This window comes from Ambystoma mexicanum, chromosome 3q, assembly GCF_040938575.1.
Source record: "Ambystoma mexicanum isolate Mex_15411 chromosome 3q, UKY_AmexF1_1, whole genome shotgun sequence".
Taxonomy (NCBI): Eukaryota; Metazoa; Chordata; class Amphibia; order Caudata; family Ambystomatidae; genus Ambystoma; species Ambystoma mexicanum.
Window position 1 is genome coordinate 1,081,792,358 of NC_090926.1, and position 20,332 is coordinate 1,081,812,689.

The 20,332-nt window shown below is 44.5% G+C and overlaps 1 protein-coding gene across 4 annotated transcripts in view; it reads left to right on the forward strand.

Moving 5' to 3' along the window:
- LOC138583271 (zinc finger protein 2-like) overlaps window positions 1-20,332 on the forward strand; it is a 184,693-nt gene that overhangs the window by 81,170 nt on the left and 83,191 nt on the right. For 3 of the 4 annotated variants that reach the window (XM_069655360.1, XM_069655361.1, XM_069655363.1), the window contains exons 3-6: window positions 3,615-3,725; window positions 4,288-4,401; window positions 6,781-6,891; window positions 6,993-7,109. In XM_069655360.1, the coding sequence (XP_069511461.1) occupies window positions 3,615-3,725; window positions 4,288-4,401; window positions 6,781-6,891; window positions 6,993-7,109 (453 nt within the window). The remainder of the gene's footprint in view (window positions 1-3,614; window positions 3,726-4,287; window positions 4,402-6,780; window positions 6,892-6,992; window positions 7,110-20,332) is intronic. The other variant, XM_069655364.1, reaches the window with a different exon arrangement.

The following is a 20,332-nucleotide window of genomic DNA, read 5'->3' on the forward strand; positions in this document are numbered from 1 at the left end:
CCGGTTCTGCTCACAGCGATCCGGATCTCTGGTTCTGCTCACAGCGGTCTGGGTCAGCTCTGCTCTGCTTGTCTAGCCTCTCTGGATACAGCGGCCTCTGGTTCTGGATACTGCTCTGCTTTCCGGTCCGGATCAAGTGGATTCTGGATGTAACACTGCTTTCTGGGTACTGGCAAAGGTTCTTGGCAAAGAATTCAGACAGCTCGCCTGGCTGTGGAATAGTTTGCAAATGATTTTAAGGATGCTGAGGCCTGCTGAGAAGAGTTCTCAGTTTGTGGGTTTAGGCCCTTGCTTTAAGTTCTGAAGTAACTTTCTGGTCTCTGAAGATTGATGGATGTGAAGTCTTGAGTCTCCCGGCAGAGCGTACCGCAGAAAATGGAATTGAATGTCTCTACCTGTCCCAGCAGTCTCTTTTTATGTGTTTTGAAAATGGGTGTGTGCCTGGGCCTAGTTAAGCCTGCCCCTCTGTACTTGTCATTGGCCCAATTCTCCCCTCTCCCATGAAGGGGAAGGAAATGGATTGTCATCATGATGAGGTCTGTTTATGGGTCAGAGGATCCTCCCCTGGTCAATTTGCCCACAAATCTAAGTTTGATTCAAATACATATTTCCCAGATACACAATTTGTTGAAATTACATGTACACATTATATATTCCTTATGGTCCATGCTTGTCCGCCTCTGCTCTTCCTGGGGGCCTGCATTCAAAAATGACAACATTTTGCGCTTTTTGACTGGTTTACCAATATCGGACATTTACCAAAAATTACACACATGTGCGCAAGGAGTATGGACATTAATTGATGAAGTGTCAGATTTTTAACATGCAGACATTTGGAGTGAGACCCTATTTTCCGCTAGCAACCCCCCAGAATACACCACAGGGTCCTAACTCCTCTTAAAACATGCACAGAAAAATCACAAGAATAATGATATTACTTATATAATTTTGACCAGTCCGCACTATGAGTTATCTATCTTTTTAACTTATGCCCTGGTCAAAAAGGGGAGGGCTTCCCACATCACATGGTGGAAGAACTGGCTTATCCACTTCCCCCAAGCTCAGCTGGCTCTCACAGGCACTTCTCCTCCCACTTCTCCCAGGAGGAAGCTACTTTACGCCCCCCCAATATAACATTTGCCTGAGTCCATTGTTCAGTTTCCTGCAGTCCCCAGGTAATTCAATCAGAGAGGTGTCAGCTCCTTTTGGTGGGGAAGCAGGATGCAGCTAGGCCTGGGAAGAGTGGCTGAGCAGGTTTCTCCTGTCGGGGGTAGTTTTCAGGCATAATTCAGCTAAATGTCACTTTAGATCCCAGTTTTCTACATTCAAATCCAACTTACATGCAGCTATTTTTTATATATACATTAAATAATTACTTCCTTCAAGTCATTTCAGAATATAGTTTTACATTGTATCCACCTCTTAGCAAGTCTTTCCTTGGCCTGGTTTCGGTTCATTTGTTCAGTTTTACACAAAAATCTGGTGGTTTGAAAACGCCGGCTTTCTGATAGTGGTGAGTACCGGTATTGCAACCATTTTTGGGATTAAAAAAATGAATTCCCCACAGTTCTGAGTTGCTTTTTGGCAATCAGCATTGCCATTCCCAATGGTTTCAGGCTACTGTGTGTGTAGCCCAATGGTGGTTTTAGGCAGTGCCCTCCTGTGCTCACAACATAGGCAAGAATGGGTGGCAGCCTATTCTTCATGTTTTCCCTGTGCACTCTCTGGGGAGTTCTGGCCATCATGATGTTTTCCATGCCATTACTGCACAGTTTTATGGTAGGGCTTGGATGCATGGGTAAAACATCCCACACCAGCTGGGTCAACCGACAGTACCCTCAAGGAGCAAAGTGCCTTCCTCCTCTAAAAACTAGCACCACGAAAAACAGTCCCATAGCTCATAACAAGACATAACAAAGTTAGCTTTCCCAGCTGAAATGTCCTTGACTGCATACCAGGTTTGGAAAGCATGTTTTCTTCAGCACCGTGAATCTAACTCTCAGCAAAATGCGTGCAGCTTTTCACTTTGGCATGAAGTAAATATCCATCATGGCTCCGTGCGCTCCCAGAATGCACTGCGCACCAGCGCCATGTTTTAGCTCAAGCATAACAGTTATACATGACTTATCATATCAGTGGCAGAACTTGGCAAGTCGCCTTATATGAGATGACAATGTGGGGAACAATGGATCAAGTACTACCCTAAGTAAATGAACACTTCAGAAATAAGTACAGAGGCAGATCTTGAACAAGTCCTCGTGTATGAGATGTCAATGAGGGGAAAGTTGGAACCGGTAATACCTCAGGCAAATAAAGTAAAAACATAGTGAAGTGATGCAACTGTGCTATATTAAAGGACAGTAAAATCGAAAAGAAGTCCTGGTGAAAGTAATACATCAGGCAGAGACAATTTATGGGGAATTACAAGACCTCGGGGGTGGGGGTGGCATTGCTGGCAAGTATACCAGTCCCTCTACCCAAAATACATGGAATATATAAGGTAATGTGGGAAAGCTATCTGGCAGGAATAATACTCCGGGGATCTGAGGAACCCATAAGAAGACCTGGTGAAAGGAGCACTTCAGGCAGAGAAGAACACTTTAGGGGTTTTACAAGAACCCAAGGGGAAATTCTTGGCAGGGGAGTGTATACTAGGCCCTCCAACCAAAGTATTGTGGAAAAGAATGGGCAATGTGGGAAAGATACCTGGCAGGAAAGTACAGAAGGGATATGAAGAACCCACAAGGGGATTTCTGGCAGAAGAGTATACCAGGAGATCCATGAAAGCTGTTTTGAGTTTGAATAAGATCCTTTCTGTTTGTTAACTCAATCCAAAGCTGGAACATATTGTTTGCATAGGAAGTTTCCTGAACTGAGTATTAATAACCTTAAGGAATGATGGTTTGGAAAAGACACTTTTGCCATTCTTAAGAAACTGTTTGACAGAAACTCTTTTACCGTCCTTTACGGAATTGTGGTTTGAAAAAGACACTTTTTGCCATTTCACCTAAATATCCAGGGGAAAGGAACCAATCTCTCGATCCAAGGATTTCTCCTTAGAAAAGACTGTTTTTATTGAATTAATTTAATTGCTTTAGTTGTGAACACTTTTTGCTAAACATATTATAAGTTTGAGGACTTGACACAGACAGATCTTTAGTTTCTTAGGGTGGGAAACTCTCTTCAAGACGGGAACAGAGAGGCATTCATCCAATGCTTTTTCTTTAATAAAGATGTCTGATAATGAAAATAGCACAACTTTGTATCTGCATCTCATTTCTGGCCCCTCACAACTAGTGGCACGCAGAGTTTTCATAGTGATTAATTTATTTACTATTGGGAGTGCGTAGTAAGCTTTCCATCATTCACATTCCCAGTGTGTCATGTCAACACTTTTAGATCGATGATGGCCGAAGGTTTTTGTCTTCCCAACATGTTTGGCTATTCCTGTTACTTCACAGTAAAGCATGGTCCACTATATTCTCACTCTTCAATGTCTGCTGAATGTTGACAACTTTGTTGTTTCACTCTGGGTATAAGATGTTGGAAATTAATACTACTATTCTGGTTGTTTTTTTAAAAAGAAGTTTGTGTATTTCTTTTCTTTCTAATAGGACCTGTCATTGCCAGCACTGTCTTTTCGTTAAGAGAAAAGGAAAATCAAGCACTCTGTACTGCTGAAAAACGAGATACTGAGAGTCATCATGATAGTACTCATTCAACAGGTGAGTTGAAAATGTCCAGTGGCTGAAAACTTTAGGTGCTCCACTACGTTGACTATCATCATAGTCACTTTTTATCTTGGCTTTTATATGTACAGTGAGCTATTCACCAATTGGGGCTAGTGTGAGGGGACCATGGTCCAGTTAAGCTCTGCTTTTCTTCAGCCCAGGGCTGAATGAAACAAAATGTGATTTGTCTAAATTATCTTTATTCAAATATTGATTATGCTGTCCCACGCCCAGTGTAATACTTTGTACTACATTAAGACAGTGAGTAGCTCAAAACGAAACCAATGCACAATTTATTTTGCAATTTGTGCTGTTCGAATGGTGACTACTTTTTATTTATCTGGCGATGTCTAGTGTGCTTTAAGGTTAATATAACATGGTACAGGGTGGTTTGGTTTCTACAAATAAATATACATGGAAATCCTATCCTCCAGAGATTAAAAAGTTGTAATCGAAAATGTAATGTTGAGTTATGGGCTTTCCTGGACTATGGGACAGGAACTAGAGACCATGCCCATGCGAGCACAGATCATTAAGGCCTGCATTCGACTTACAGGTGGTGTGACAGCCAGCTCTATAACACCCTTTAGTATTAAAGGAGAGATCAACCAACATCTGAAGGATCCCAGGGAGACGGACGGAAGGGAAAGCAGCAACTATCTTTGCACAGGTAGGCAGTGTAGGGGGAGTGTTTGGAACATTTAATGTGTCAAGTGTCTTCACAAACGTAAGGAACAATAATCTACACAGTAACACAGAGTAAGCTTAAAAATGCTGAAGTTCAAAGAATAGTTTATTATTACTCTTTAAAGAATGGCAGATGTCATCTACAAACGTACAATTTTCTGGGTTATAATAAAAATGGCTGAATGCGGTGCCCATGCACCCTGGTTTATGTGTCACAAACCAGAGGTATGTCATCTCCACGCTGCGTATCCAAAAATATGGACGCATCCTTTATTCTCTATGAACAAGCAGTACTTTGTCTGCAACTGAGGTTAAACCATAATCTTCATTGCCTAACTAGTAAATGCACAATGAGGCTTCTGGTAGCGCTCACTACTCCTTCATATCTATCTATCCATTCATTTAATTTCAAGTATAATTCATATCTGTTGAAGAGCTAGCAAGGGCAATGTGCAGCACATCATCCTGCAGTTATCTGTGGTAACCATTTTTCTGTGGCATTCTTCGTCACCTGGATATCATCCATTCCTTTAACCGCCAACCTGGCCCTTACTTTATCCTCCTTTCTGATCCATAAGAATCATATAATTTTAACCCAACAAGCAAAAGTTTGTATGTCTGACACAATCATCTTTGTTTTGTGCTGTGTGTATTAGACAGTCTTGGGAAACATTAGCGTAACACATGTAAAAATGTGCTTATAAATTACACAGAGATGCAAAAACCTGCTTGAATATCATATCCTCCACTGTTCTGTGCATGTATAATTTTACTTTTGTGCTTTGTCTGTGAGATCATATTATTTCGAGTGCAAGTGATTTCATATGCCTCAATATAACATTCTTTTTCGACTGAGTTAGAACATCAATCTGTAGTCACTGCCTGGGCATGCTGTTGTTTGCTCTTTCATAATATCTACATTTTCAAAGTCTGTTGAGGTGACAATTATCTCACAAATTGTTCTGTTAAACCCCTGTTCGGAGGCAGGAAAAAAGTCTGTGGATGCCTGGTTTTGTATGTGGGAAATGTTTATGCCTTACTTCCAACCACAGCCAACTGTCCAGCATACATCTCAGCTATTTTCAATACATTAATCAAAGGGTGTTTCTTTCAGCTGTACTGAATGTGCAGCAGAATAGAAGTAATCACAATGATAATCTGCACTGCAGGAGATTTCACCCCATAAACAAGGGAGCATGTTTTCAGAGGCAAGACTGCTTTCTAGCTTCAGAGAAACCAAATAAAATCTCAGAATGGTGCTATAATCCAAATGTACAGAATTACACCAAACTAGAAAAAAAATATACCTCTCATCTTTATCGTCCCAGTTTTAACAGATAATATCTGATAAAAGGATCAACGAAATCTTCTCCATCGTTCAGGCATGGATGGCCACACATGGCCTCTGCTTGAATGATAAGACCGAACTTCTCCTTGTCGGATCACCTAATAATTTACAGAAACTTAGCCCGGACTGCACCAACATCATTATGGATGGCAACACTATACCCATCGCTAAAAATGTGAAACCCCTTGGCTTTTATCTTGATGCCAATACCAACCTCACTAAACAAGTGAACACGACCGCGTAAGCCACCGCCTACACCGGGAAACTAATTAGAGCCTGCAGACCTTTTTTATTCACCAGTAGTTGCCTCACGCTGGCTAGGGCTCCCATACAATCCAAGTAAGACTACTGTAACAGCCTTTACCTAGGTGTCAACCAATCTATCATCAATAAACTACAGGTTCTCCAAAATAATGCGCTACGAGCAGCACTAAACATCTCTAGGCGTGAGCACATCTCTGCCACTAGAATCTCATGCAAATGGCTCTCCATTCAACAAAAAATTGACTTAAAAACCCTGTGCCTTACCTACAAAGCCTTAAACCACCTAGCCCCTCCCTACCTCACGAGCAAATTCATCATGAAGCCAGCCACCAGAATTACCAGATCCTCCAACACTCTATGCCTCCTGCCCAGATTCACCTCTAAAAGAGCCGGCGGCTCGAGTTTCACGGTCCTCGCCTCTCAACTCTGGACCACCCTGCCTCTGAACATCAAACTGACCAAATCCTTCCAACTATTTAGGAAACTTGTCATTGGATGGTTACTGAATAAAAACCACCTTAGTTTGATTTAGCGTACTAGAAATTCTATATATTGTACATGCATAAATGCTGCAACTGTATGTCTAATTACCTCTGAATGCATATACTGTACATAACTTTACAAATGTTCGTTGCAATTTTTAGTTACTGTGCCTTGTAACCTAGCCTTAAGCGCCCTTTTACTCCCGGGTCTGGAGCGCTATATAAATAAAATAAACAAACAAACAATATATTTATCTCCTCATAACAGCAGAGAATAAGTTGGATCATAATGCTTCAGTCAAGAGTAAAAGTGAAGAGGGGTATAGCTGCTGCCCTCGAGAGCCAGAGAGGTGCATGGACAGTAAGCTCAATACACCTGGTAAGTACAGCTCTTTACATTTTAGTGTTCTGACCCAACACATGTTCCTAGAGAAGTGAAGCACTAGTCCTTTGTATAATCGGCATGTATTCTCTGCACAGAATGCTATCCTGCCATCCACCCAGACATTTTACTTCCAATTCCAGAAGAGCAAGAGCTGAATTTCAAAGATTGGCCTGCCTCAGACAGTTTGGAAATGAGTAAGCACCCTACCAAAGGTGAGTGACATGTTCTTAAATGCAAGGGTAAAAACCACTCGACCCAAGACAACATCTAGTAAGTCCATCTGTCAATTGAAATACAGATCAGTACATAAAAATGGAAGTGTAGTCTTTCCATTTTTTTTATAACAACGAGACAACAAACACAATTTACAAAACACAATAGACAGGTTACACAGAAATGTCAGAGTGCTGCCAGTAACAATCAGTTTTTGCTTAAGAATAGAATTAGTTTTATGTCAAGCGTGGCTATATCATAGAAACTGCCTTAAGATATTTCATCTCATTTCAAAGTGTGCAGCAGTATCTGATTTTTTGTAAACATGTGTGGCATAGTCAATTTAACAGAAACACGTGACATTCAGTGTAATTTATAAGGGTGATTGAAATTAAAGGCAAACCTACGCAGCATTAAGAAGTGATATGAAAATAACGTCTAGAGAGAATGTCAACTCAAGCTATTTGAGTTTCGGCTTGTTGGGTCTAGGTTTGGAGAAACAGCCCAGCCTTCCTCATAACGTGAAATATAGTAGGGGCAGCAACTTCTGATACAAATAGTGGGCAATATTTAGCAAGTGAGCTTAGTTGACACTTTTGAGGTCAAAGTTTAAAATTCCCATATAGGTGCGTATATTATGAGCGTTAATGTATACTGTTGTGTCTCTTTGAAGTCTATTTGTCGTTATGAAGTGTAACCTCACAATGGCTTGTATACAAGTTCCCATCAGTGGAATCTATTTGTCACAGTAAGCAATTCAGCTTTTGCGTATAGTGCACAGAAAGTATATCATATGGTATAGAGTGTGTGGGATGCATCCAGAATGAAAAGTTGTTTGAATTTTTGAGTGTGTGGGTCGCCCTTTATTTGAGTCTCACGGCGCACTCGGGTTAATAAGTATGGAAACTTTTACCCAGTCCCCAAGACTTAAATTGAGCTACTGGAGTGGATTACTGTGACAAACGGATCTGTGTGGATAAATCAAGTAAAAGGAAACTTTTACTAAAAATTTGTTTAAGGGGGATACTGCACATAGGTCTACTCTAGCAGTAACCGGTTTGTAAGGGTAATAACTGTGGAGTTACCTTCACGTGTAGATCGCCTTGCGCATATACATTTTGCAAATAGACCAGAATGACCGACCACGCCGTTGTAAGGCACTGTGCTTAGCAAGTCTTGAGTTCTGACTCTCTCTATGAACACGGCGCGTGTGCGTGGAAGTGACCTATTTACAAGACACTAGTATGTTAAGACAGACTCTTTTGGATGAAGTTCTGAGGTGGCCATTTTAAGGGAATCCGTAATGTTCAGCCCCTTATACTGCTCGAATACGTTCTCGTAATTAACAGGAGTGAGACCGCCAATTATGGAGTATGGTTCTGGCACAAAGACACAATTTAGTTAGATACTGGTTGTTGTCACGTGAGAGTGTCAGTATGAGCATTTATTATTGAAAGAACAACTGGCTCTCCACTCATGATAAAATAAAACTAAAAACTGCCTCCCTCACCCACAAATGCTTGAACAATGCAGCACTCCGTTACCTATCCGACAGATTCACCTTGAAGCCTACCACAAGAATCACCAGACTAGCCAACACCAACTACCTCTGGGTCCCCAGATACAAACGTGCCAAAATCGGAGGCAGCAGCTTCCAGGTCAAGGTAGCACTCCTATGGAACTCACTACCATTCCCTCTAAGAATCGATCAAACCTATCACAAGTTCCGTCAGAGCGTCACCAGATGGCTCAAAGATGCCGACATCTAGGCATATACCCTGCTGACTTTGCCAGGCACCTTCCTCTACACTGCACGCACCAACCGCATCAACTACTTTGTAAAACTATGCATACCTCAATGTACCTACCTGTATTTATCGTAACCTATTGTGCCCACATGTAACCAATCGGCACCTGCACACAAATGTATTTTACATGCTGTATCCAAGCTTTGAATATCTTTATGCCTTGCGCCTGAATACCCTCTGGTCTGGAGCGCATTACAAATAATAAACTAAACTAAACTGGTTTTTGCTGGGCAGTATTGTGTCACTGGAGTGGTACTCAGAACATCTTGTGAGAGCTTGATTGTGCTCCAAAGCCAATCATACATGTGACATTGCTGGAGGATATTAAAGACTACCTCTTTTATCTGGGCAGCAGTGTTGCCCAGTTTATCTGCTCGTTGAGGCCCGTAGTGTGGGTATGTAATCTGTGGATCCAATGTTGCTTTAACTTGTACAGTCTGTTAATTAAAGGGGCGTTTGGTTTCAATGATGAACCAGCTGAAATCGTTCTCATTATGTGAATATTCCTGATAATGTTAAAGAGGGGAGCTTGAATATATTTATTCCTAATTTTAGATCTGTGTTATGCAATGCGTGTGTTAGTTTTCGAGTAGTCGTACCTAAATACCATCGGTTGCAGGGGCAAATGATGGCATACATCACATTTTATGTTTGACATGTAGTAAATGGCTTCATTGTTCAATGGATATTTTTTGTATGTAAATTCTGCTTATTTAGTGGTGAATTGACAATATGAGCTGTGGTCACATGTAAAATATCCCTTGGGGCCCAATGCAGTGATTATATTTTCTGTCGCGCTTGATTGATGTGCAGATTTGTCCAATTTATTTTTGAGGTCGTGGCCTCTCTTAAGGCAACAAGCAATTTGGACTTTACAGTTTAGAACGTTCCAGTGCAGTCCAATATTTACGAATTAGTTGTTTGGAAGTGGGAGTAAATATGGAGAACATTGTAACCCAAGCACAAATAGATTTAGCATTTGTGGTTTTGTTGGAATTAAGCAGTGTCTCTGTCAGTGTTCCATACCCTTTTGGTAGTTCTCTTGAGAAGATATAATGGGTATCCGCCTTTCCAGAAACTTAATGAACATATCATTGGCTTGTTCTTGGTAGTCTGCTCGAAGTGTACAATTATGACATAATCGTAAAAAGAGACTTTAAGGTAGGTTGTCTCGCATGTGTTTGAGAGGTTGGCTCGAGTAATGCAATTGGATGTTCCTCTGTGTGTGTTTCTTAAAGGGTTGTAAACTGTGGGTTTTTAACATGTCGGACCTTGAGATTGAGAAACGTGATTTCATGGGCACTAAAGTTTATTGTAAATTGTAGATTAGAATTTAAACTGTTTAGCCGTGTCACACATTGATGTAAAAGGTCACTGGTACCTTTCCAAATTAGAAAAATGTCATCAATATAGAGATGCCAGCATAGAATGTTTTGACTAAACATGTGGTGCTTGAAAACAAATTTCTCCTCAAATGCTGCCATATACAAATTAGCTATGCTGGGTGCAAATGTTGCACCCATTGCTATTTCTTTGATTTGTAGAAAGTGTTTTTAACCAAACATGAAGTAATGTCTGCCTTGTTCAGTTGACAAATGAAACATTCTATGGGTACTGTATGTGGTGTATACCGAGAGTTAAGCAAAGGTCCAGCCACTTCCGAAGCCGCCTCTTGTGGGAAATTTGTATACAATGCTGTAATGTCCAGTGTGACTAATGAGTTGGACTGTGCTTAGAAGGGGCGATTCTCGATTTAGCTGAATAGCTTCTCTAGTGTCTGTGAGAGATGCTTTGGTTCGGTATGTCAATGGTTTCAGAAAGAAGTCGATACATTGGCCAATCGGTTCCAAAATGAAGCCGCAGAGAAAGACTATTGGTCTGCCCGGTGGATGGGTAGCATTCATATGTATTTTAGGGAGTGCATAGAAACGTGAGGCCTTAATGTCATGCGGTGTAAGAACTCTAGCTTCCTTCTCTGTGAGTAATCCTTGTTGGATGCCCTCTTTGCACAGGTATTGTAAATGTGTCGTGATCTCAAGGTTAGGGTCTAAATCGAGTGATTCATTAGACAGGAGGTCATTGATGTTCTGACTTGAGTGTCGTGTAGACCGATGAGACCTCCGTCCCCAAGTGACGCACAGGGGAACTAAATATAAACCCGCTGTACGACCCTTGAGGCCACAGGTGAGAGATGTCTTCCTCGGATCCACGGAGCCTCTTGGAACACCGATGCTGCTGTCAAGAGGGAATGAGGTTAAGTACCAGGCAAGCACAATACAATGAAGAAGACAAGTAACTAAAGTGTCTTACCTATCTGGTGTAAGGGAGACCCAGGTGACCTAGTATGGAGGTTCGAGGCTCATTAGATGCGGCGATCCTTGGAGTGGTAGAACCGCAGGTTCAGCGTGGATGAAGAGTAGCCACCTGTGGGAGTTAGGGCTTGACTTGAATCCCCAGTGGGGAAAAAGGCGTAGAAGATCAGCAAGGTACCAAGGGATGATCCAAAGACAAGTCGAGGTGCAGTCCAAAAATCCGGCAACAGGTAAACAGTTCCAAGCAAAAGTACCAAGGGGTGTCCGAGGGAGTCCGAGATAGAGTTCCGTGATCAAGGTAACAAGGAGCAAGTTGTAACGCCAAACAGTGTCCGAAGCCAGCTGAGAAGCAATGAGCGTTCTGTCTCTCAGAACTTTATACTGATCGCCCCTGGGTCATGTGACTTCTCTGGATCATGTGACGTCCACCAAGATCACATGGGGAACGCCGTAGTGTATCACGTGACTGGCGGGAAGACGTAAGGCCGCCCTTACTGCTATACGTTCTCCAAGGCAGTTGCCAATGCAGAAAGGGTTGCAATCGAGCCCGTACACTGGTACGGAGCTTTCGGTTCTGTGGGTTCACCGAATCACTTGAGCCTCGAAGCTTGGGAGGAGATGTTGGGGGAATGTGGGCAGTGTTCTGATGTGTCGTGGCCTGGTGTGCAGAGGATCGCCTAACATAGCCCCCCCCCAACGGCCCACGACCCCGTGGGCAGGACGGATGATCCCTATGGAAGCGAGCTACCAACCGCGGGGCGTTCACATCAGATGCGGAAACCCACGAACGCTCCTCCGGGCCGTAACCCGTCCAATCCACCAGATACTGGAGCCTACCCCTAAACCACCTGGAACCCAAAATGGCCGACACCTCAAAAACATCAGGAGAGGTCAAGGACACCGGCGCAACAGGGGTGCGAAGACGGATTGAGTCAGGACAGGGTTTGAGGAGGGAGACATGAAACACAGGATGGATACGCCAAGAGCTGGGGAGAACTAGACGGAAAGCCACCGGATTAACAACCTGCGAGATCACATACGGCCCGACAAAGCGAGGCAGCAATTTCCGGCAACCCACCAGGCGAAGATGTCGGGAAGATAACCAGACCCTAGAACCCACCACCAAGGGGGGAGCAGCACGACGCTTGCCATCCACACGGGCCTTCATAGAGGCCTTTGCTTCAGTGAGATGAACCACTGTACTCGCATGAATAGCAGAAAGATCCCTAAGACACGTCGTGGCCGCAGGATTCAAAGAACCAGAGGCATCAGGGACCGGCAAAACCTTGGGATGTTGACCATAGAGGGCGTAAAAAGGAGAGTAACCAGTAGCTGAATGAGCCGCGTTGTTATACGCGAACTCCGCAAGCCGCAAAACGGCCAACCAAGAGGACTGATGTTGTAATATGAGGCAACGAAGGTATTGTTCCATCGATTGATTCGTCCTTTCGGTCTGACCATCGGTCTCCGGATGATAGGCCGAAGAATACCTCGTATCAATGCCCAATAGTTTCGTCAAGGCCCTCCAAAACCGAGAGGTGAACTGTGAACCTCGATCGGAAACTATGACCGAAGGGAGGCCGAATAGCATAAACACATGTTCAAAAAACAAGTCCGCCAAGACAGGGGCCGAAGGGATACCCCTACAAGGAACAAAACGGGCCATTTTAGTGAACGTGTCCACCACTACCCAGACGGTGTCAAAGCCTTTTGACTTGGGGAGATCGGTAACGAAATCCATTGTTAACGTATGCCAGGGCCTGGGAGGTACCGGAAGTGGAAGCAACAATCCAACCGGTCGACCCCTTTGATGTTTAGCCTGAGCACATACCGCACAAGATCTGACATAACACTCCACATCGCGCTTCATAGAAGGCCACCAACACCAACGCTTGAGTAGATCTAAAGTGCGCTCTTGTCCGGGATGGGCATTGAAAGGAGCGTCATGAGACCACTCAAGGGCTAGATTACGTGTATCAGGTGTAGGAAGAAACAGGCGTTCATGTACGAAGGGTAAACCATCAGAATATACAGGATCCCATTCTCGCAACTGGTCAGAATGATTGCTAGTCCAGGACCGGACCGAATCCAATAGTGACAATGAGGGTGTACAGAGACAAATCACATGGCTCTTACCGAGAACAGTGTCGGGAAATGTAGGCAACTGGACCCCTCCCGGAGAACGTGACAAGGCATCCGCCTTCCCATGTGAAGTGCCAGGACGGTGCATGATATGGAAATCAAAGGCGGAAAAGAACAGATGCCATCGGACCTGTCTGCTATTAATGCATTTCAAAGAAGCCAGATCCTGTAGGTTCCGATGATCGGAGTAAACCGTGATGGGATGCCTAGCCCCCAGAAGATGATGACGCCAGACACGGAAAGCATCCATGACAGCCAAGAGTTCCTTCTCCGTAACGGTATAATGAGACTCAGTACTGGAAAACTTACGGGAATGATATGCAACTGGATGTAATTTGCCTGTATTTGGACATGTTTGTGATAATACCGCACCGAGGGCAAAGGAAGAGGCATCCGCCTCTACTATGAACGGAAGATCAGGATTTGGATGTTGGAGTACCGGTGCGGTAGTAAAGGCGGTTTTCAAAGCCTCAAAAGCCTCCTGCTGTTCTCTCTGCCATTGATAAGATACCTGAGGACTAGTCAGGGCCGTAAGCGGGGCTACAATTGTGGAGAAGGAAGAAATGAAACGTCTGTAAAAGTTGGCGAACCCTAAAAAAGCCTGCAAGGATTTGAGTGTTCGAGGTACTGGCCAATCTAATACTGCTTTGACCTTAGATTCATTCATAGATAACGCCCCAGGGGTGATGTGAAAACCCAAAAACTCAACAGTTGTCTTATGGAACTGACATTTCTCAGGTTTGGCAAACAAGGAGTGTTCTCTCAAACGGGTCAATATTTCTCGGACATGGTTCACGTGTTCGTCAAGATCACGAGAAAAGATCAAGATATCGTCCAAGTACACAACCATATATACATCCAGTATATCCCTGAATATGTCGTTCATGAATCGTTGGAAAGTGGCCGGGGCGTTACATAGGCCAAAGGGCATGACCAGATATTCGTACAGGCCATACCGAGTGCAGAAGGCGGTCTTCCACTCGTCTCCCTCGCGGACGCGTACTAAGTTGTATGCGCCGCGTAGGTCGAGCTTAGTGAAAATGGAAGCGTGTGTTAAATGGTCTAGAAGTGGAGTGATTAACGGGATGGGATACCTATCCTTTTTTGTGATAGCGTTAAGACGCCGATAATCTACACAAGGGCGTAAATCCCCCTCCTTCTTGGGTACAAAGAAGATAGGACTTGCCGCGGGTGAAGTGGAGGGGCGGATGTGTCCTAATCGTAGGGCGTTCTGTACATATTCTTTCAGCGCCAGTTCCTCCGAAGGGGACAAAGAATAGATCCTGCCCGAAGGAATATTGGAATCGGGAAGCAGTTCGATTGGGCAGTCATATGGTCTGTGTGGAGGGAGTACCTCAGACGAGCCCTGGTCGAACACTGATTCGAATTCTCTGTATTCTGGCGGAATCCCAGATACCAACCCCCCAACAGTATGTGTATGCACAAGCTCTGGATCGTCGACAGTCAGTGTGAGTTGGGCTAAGGCCCCCAAGGCCCGAGAAGGTGTGTCAGGGGCTTGATGGACCGGAAGACAATAATTCTGACAGATATCAGACTCAAAGTCTACAGTACCTGACTGCCAATTGATCAATGGATTATGTTCATGTAACCATGGAATCCCTAGTATGATGCCGAATTGGGGTGTGGTGATCAAATCAAAACTCAGGGTTTCGGTGTGTACTTCTTGTATGGTTAACAGGAGGGGTGCGGTTTGATGTCTGACAGGACCAGAAACCAGTGCAGAGCCGTCTACGGCTTGGACATGTTCCGGTCGTGTTTTCACCACTAAAGGTAGGTTGAGGGAATGGGCCAAATCAATATCTATGTAATTACCAGTGGCACCTGAATCAATAATGATATTGACTGCATGAAGAAGGCCTGTAGAGGGACATAGGGTAGCCTTTACAGAAATGGGTTGAACACGAGTAAAGGCAAGGGAGGTACCCGGAGAAGATGACGGAACACTCGACCTGTTCTCCGGTTCTAGGGTCGAGCCGTCCGAAAAACCTGACTCTTCCTGGGCCGTCGAGGACACTCTTTCACGAAATGTCCAGTGGTACCACAATAAAAGCATGCATTATCCACCCTTCTACGTTCTCTCTCAGATGTTGTAATGGGACTACGTAACCCTCCCACTTGCATAGGTTCTTCGGTACTGGAAGCAGGTGTGCCAACAAGAGTGGGAGAGGAAGAGGCCCCTATTTCAGCTCTACGCTCCGATCGTCGTGCATCTACCTGCAAGACCAGATCAACCAATTCCTGATACTGAGTAGGCATAGAAGGGATCACTGCTAATGCATCTTTCATGGTGTTACTCAACCCCCTATAGAAAACCACCGCCCTCTTGTTTTCTGGCCATGATGTTTCCGCAACTAGCTGATTGAATCGGGTGATGTAATCTATCAGAGACCTTTTACCCTGAGTCAATTCCAACAACTCCAAATCCCTAGACTGTACCTTGTGTCGGGTATCGAATACTCGGGCCATTTCTAGGACCAACAAATCAAAATCATAAAGAACTGGGCTATTGTTCTCTAACAGGGGATTAGCCCAAGCAGCTGCTGTTCCGGCCAAATGGGAAAGGGCGAAGGCAGCTTTAGCAGTGGTGGTGGGAAAAGCCAAAGGTCTGCATAGGAAATGTAACTTGCACTGATTAATAAAGGTTCTGAACTTCTTGGGATCCCCTTGATAGCGTTCAGGGGCAGCTAAGGGGGAAGGGGTTGGGAGTATCATCGGAGTCGGGACTACAGGAGCAGTAACGGGAGAGGGTGTAGTGGAAGAGCCGGTATCGCCAAACTCAGGGTCTGCAGGAAGGGAATGTTGAACACTTTGTATGGAATCCAACCTTTGATGGATCACAGTGTTTGCGGCGGCCATATCTGCCCTTAATATTGTAATTGCCTGAACTAAAGCGGCTATGGGTTCATCCGTGGATCCCTGCATCGTCTAACACGACTATACGGCTTCTCAGTCTGTTCTGACTTGAGTGTCGTGTAGACCGATGAGACCTCCGTCCCCAAGTGACGCACAGGGGAACTAAATATAAACCCGCTGTACGACCCTTGAGGCCACAGGTGAGAGATGTCTTCCTCGGATCCACGGAGCCTCTTGGAACACCGATGCTGCTGTCAAGAGGGAATGAGGTTAAGTACCAGGCAAGCACAATACAATGAAGAAGACAAGTAACTAAAGTGTCTTACCTATCTGGTGTAAGGGAGACCCAGGTGACCTAGTATGGAGGTTCGAGGCTCATTAGATGCGGCGATCCTTGGAGTGGTAGAACCGCAGGTTCAGCGTGGATGAAGAGTAGCCACCTGTGGGAGTTAGGGCTTGACTTGAATCCCCAGTGGGGAAAAAGGCGTAGAAGATCAGCAAGGTACCAAGGGATGATCCAAAGACAAGTCGAGGTGCAGTCCAAAAATCCGGCAACAGGTAAACAGTTCCAAGCAAAAGTACCAAGGGGTGTCCGAGGGAGTCCGAGATAGAGTTTCGTGATCAAGGTAACAAGGAGCAAGTTGTAACGCCAAACAGTGTCCGAAGCCAGCTGAGAAGCAATGAGCGTTCTGTCTCTCAGAACTTTATACTGATCGCCCCTGGGTCATGTGACTTCTCTGGATCATGTGACGTCCACCAAGATCACATGGGGAACGCCGTAGTGTATCACGTGACTGGCGGGAAGACGTAAGGCCGCCCTTACTGCTATACGTTCTCCAAGGCAGTTGCCAATGCAGAAAGGGTTGCAATCGAGCCCGTACACTGGTACGGAGCTTTCGGTTCTGTGGGTTCACCGAATCACTTGAGCCTCGAAGCTTGGGAGGAGATGTTGGGGGAATGTGGGCAGTGTTCTGATGTGTCGTGGCCTGGTGTGCAGAGGATCGCCTAACAATTGATCATATGCTCACATTATGTCTTGTCCTATAATACTAGACCTCCTCCCTTGTCTGCTGGCTTAATTACCAGATGATAGTTAGCTTGCAGAACAGAGAGTGTGTCTCTATCTTCCTTATGTAGATTGTCTGGTGTATATATGTTCTTACATGAGAACGCTTTGTGTAATTCTCTTAATATGCATTTCTTTAATTCTCTTAATATGCATTTCTTTAAAGGTAATACTTCCGTAGGCATGTCTGTATCCTGAGAAGTAAAGGTAGACTTATCCCGGAAATTGGTGAATGCACTTTGGTCTTCAGTTTCTTTATTAGCAAGGAAGATTTTTAATCTGATTTTATGAAAAAGTCACAAATCTACAGTTCTGTCTGTGACTGCATGACAGATTGCGTGGGTACAAAAGACCATCCTTTATGTAAAAGAATGACAGGATTGTCATTGAGGATTGTGGAAGACAGATTAAAGATCAGTGAATTCGCCTCAGATATGCTCTTCTCCTGGTGTTGAACGATCCTCAAGTTTGCGGTTGCTTGAGGATTGGGTGTCTGTGACCTCCGTTTTGTCCTCGTCCTAAAAAGGCTGACTGTCTTAGGATGTAGAGGGCGTTGTATAAATATAGTATGCATGTATACAATCACTGTGAGGGGCACCTGGGATGTGTCTATTCATACTTTCAAATGTACCTGTCTACTCGTACTTTGAAATTCCCACCCTGCAGGGCACCAGAGGACCTAATTCTGAGGACACTAGGTGCCGAAAAACCTCCTTTTGAACAATTGAGCACCGTGAGTTCCATAATCCCATTACACAAGATGGCGACTAAAGGCGGCAAAGCAAAGAATAAACAAACCACACTAGAATCATTCACATCAGGCCAAGTACCTCGACGGGAGAAAGATGACGACGACAAAGCTAAAGAACAACCACCACCCAATGGCAACATGGCAGAGCCAGGAAACCAACAGATCCTGGAGACTATCGTAGCACTCCAAGCTACGCTAGGGCAAGATAGATGATGTGGCGATCGCCGTGGCATTGCTCTGTCAAGATGTCCGAGCCATTGCGGATCACACAAGCAAGCTGGAAGAACAAGTAAAGGAAAACACAGAGGTCAGAGTGCAAGCGACAAAAGACATAGATGCCCTCATGCAAAAACTGAAACTACTGGAGGACAGAGCAGAGGAAGCGGAAGGTCGAGCTCGCAGGAATAAAATACGTATTGTGGGCCTGCCGGAGGGGATTGAAGGATCAGACCCCACCACCTATGTGGAAAACTTACTGATACAGGACATTGGAGCGGGGGAACTCACTCAAGGGTTCACAATAGAAAGGGCACATCGCTTCCTCAACAGGAGGCTGCCCCCAGGCGCTCCACCCAGGCCAATGATAGCCAAGGTGCTAAATTATAAAGACAGCAAAACTATCCTGGCCTTCTCTGGGTCAGGTGGGACAATACAGAGAGAATCAACAAACATCGCAGTTTACCCTGGCTATACATTTAAGGTCCAAAAGCGGAGAGCACATTTCATCACCACGAAAGCCAGACTTCGGAAGGCCGGACTAAGGTATATGTTAATATAGCCAGAAAAGTTACAGGTGATCTATAACAGCAAAGCCCTCTTCTTCGAATACCCAGAAGAAACGCAGGAATGGATGGACAGGACACAGATACAAGATGCAGCGGAGCAGAGCCAGAGAGATTGACAATGTTATCAGGACACTGCGTGCGCTGACACCATAACATGGACACTGTATAGCTAAGCAATAGAGTGGGATATGCCCATGCCATGCACGTGAATCATTTAATAACAAGGCAACTACATGATGCGATAGGAATAGCGGGAGCATTATGGGAATCACGGTCACCCGGTAGAGGGAACGCTAATGCAGATCCGCTACCCCCTCTCAGTAGATTAAGGGCTACTGTACAGGGCCTGCCCATAGGGCTCCAGGAGACTAGTCTAGCGACCTGGTTGAATGGCGCGGAAACTGGGTTGTCCCAGCGTACAAGGCATAGCAGGACGAGTTATGTTTGAAGTTTGTTATGTAGGGGGAGGGATAGAAATGGGGAGCCTATTAAAAATAATTGCAGACTGCATCAAAATCCTACTGAGAATGGTGACAGGTTGGAGGCCTCACTGATACCCTTGGCACGGTCTATAATATCTGGTACTATTAGAATTATGACCTGGAATGTCAGGGGGCTTAACATTAGGTTTATAGTCATAATCACGAATTTACAAATCTCGAAAAAAAAATGTCGAAAAAAAAAGGCTGAAAAAAAAATGTCGAATTTTTTTTTGACGTTTTTTTTCGGAATGGGGTTGTTCCCCCCCTAACCCCCCTTTTTTTAATTTTTGTTTTTGTTTTTACCTATTATATTTTTTTTTTCGAGATTTGTAAATTCGAGATTATGACTGACCACCAACAATTACATGAAACACAAAAAAGTGAGCATGTATATCTGGAGGAATAAAGTGGGGATAGCGCTGTTGCAGGAAACGCACTTAGAGGCACAAAAGCAAAAGAACTTGGAGAGGGCGTGGGGAGGGGTGATGGTGGGCTCCACATACTCGAAATTTGCAAGTGGGGTCCTCATCTGGATAGCCCCCAATATACCATTCAAAGTGCTGACAGTGAAAACTGATAATGAGGGAAGGATGGCCATGTTACACAGGATCCTGGAAAACCGAAAGGTTTGTGTTGTCAACACCTATGCCCCAAACAACAATGCTACAGTGTTCTTTAGATCACAATATGCAAGGTTAGGACCCTACTGAAGGGGAACTTTGGTTTGGGCTGTAGACTTCGACTGTACGATAGACCCCACCAAAGACAGGTCGGATGCCAAACACAGACGGCCATCCCCTCCGGCCAAGGAATTGAACTCGTTAGTGGAGCACTTTCAACTGCAGGTCTTGTAGAGAGCCAAGCATAGCGAAGAAAGGGGATACGCCCATTACTCAGCGCCACATAAGGTATATACCAGGATAGACTTCATGTTTACTGGGGTGGAGCACGCATTTGAATTTTCGGAGGTGGAGTACCTAGCTAGAGTACTGTTAGATCACT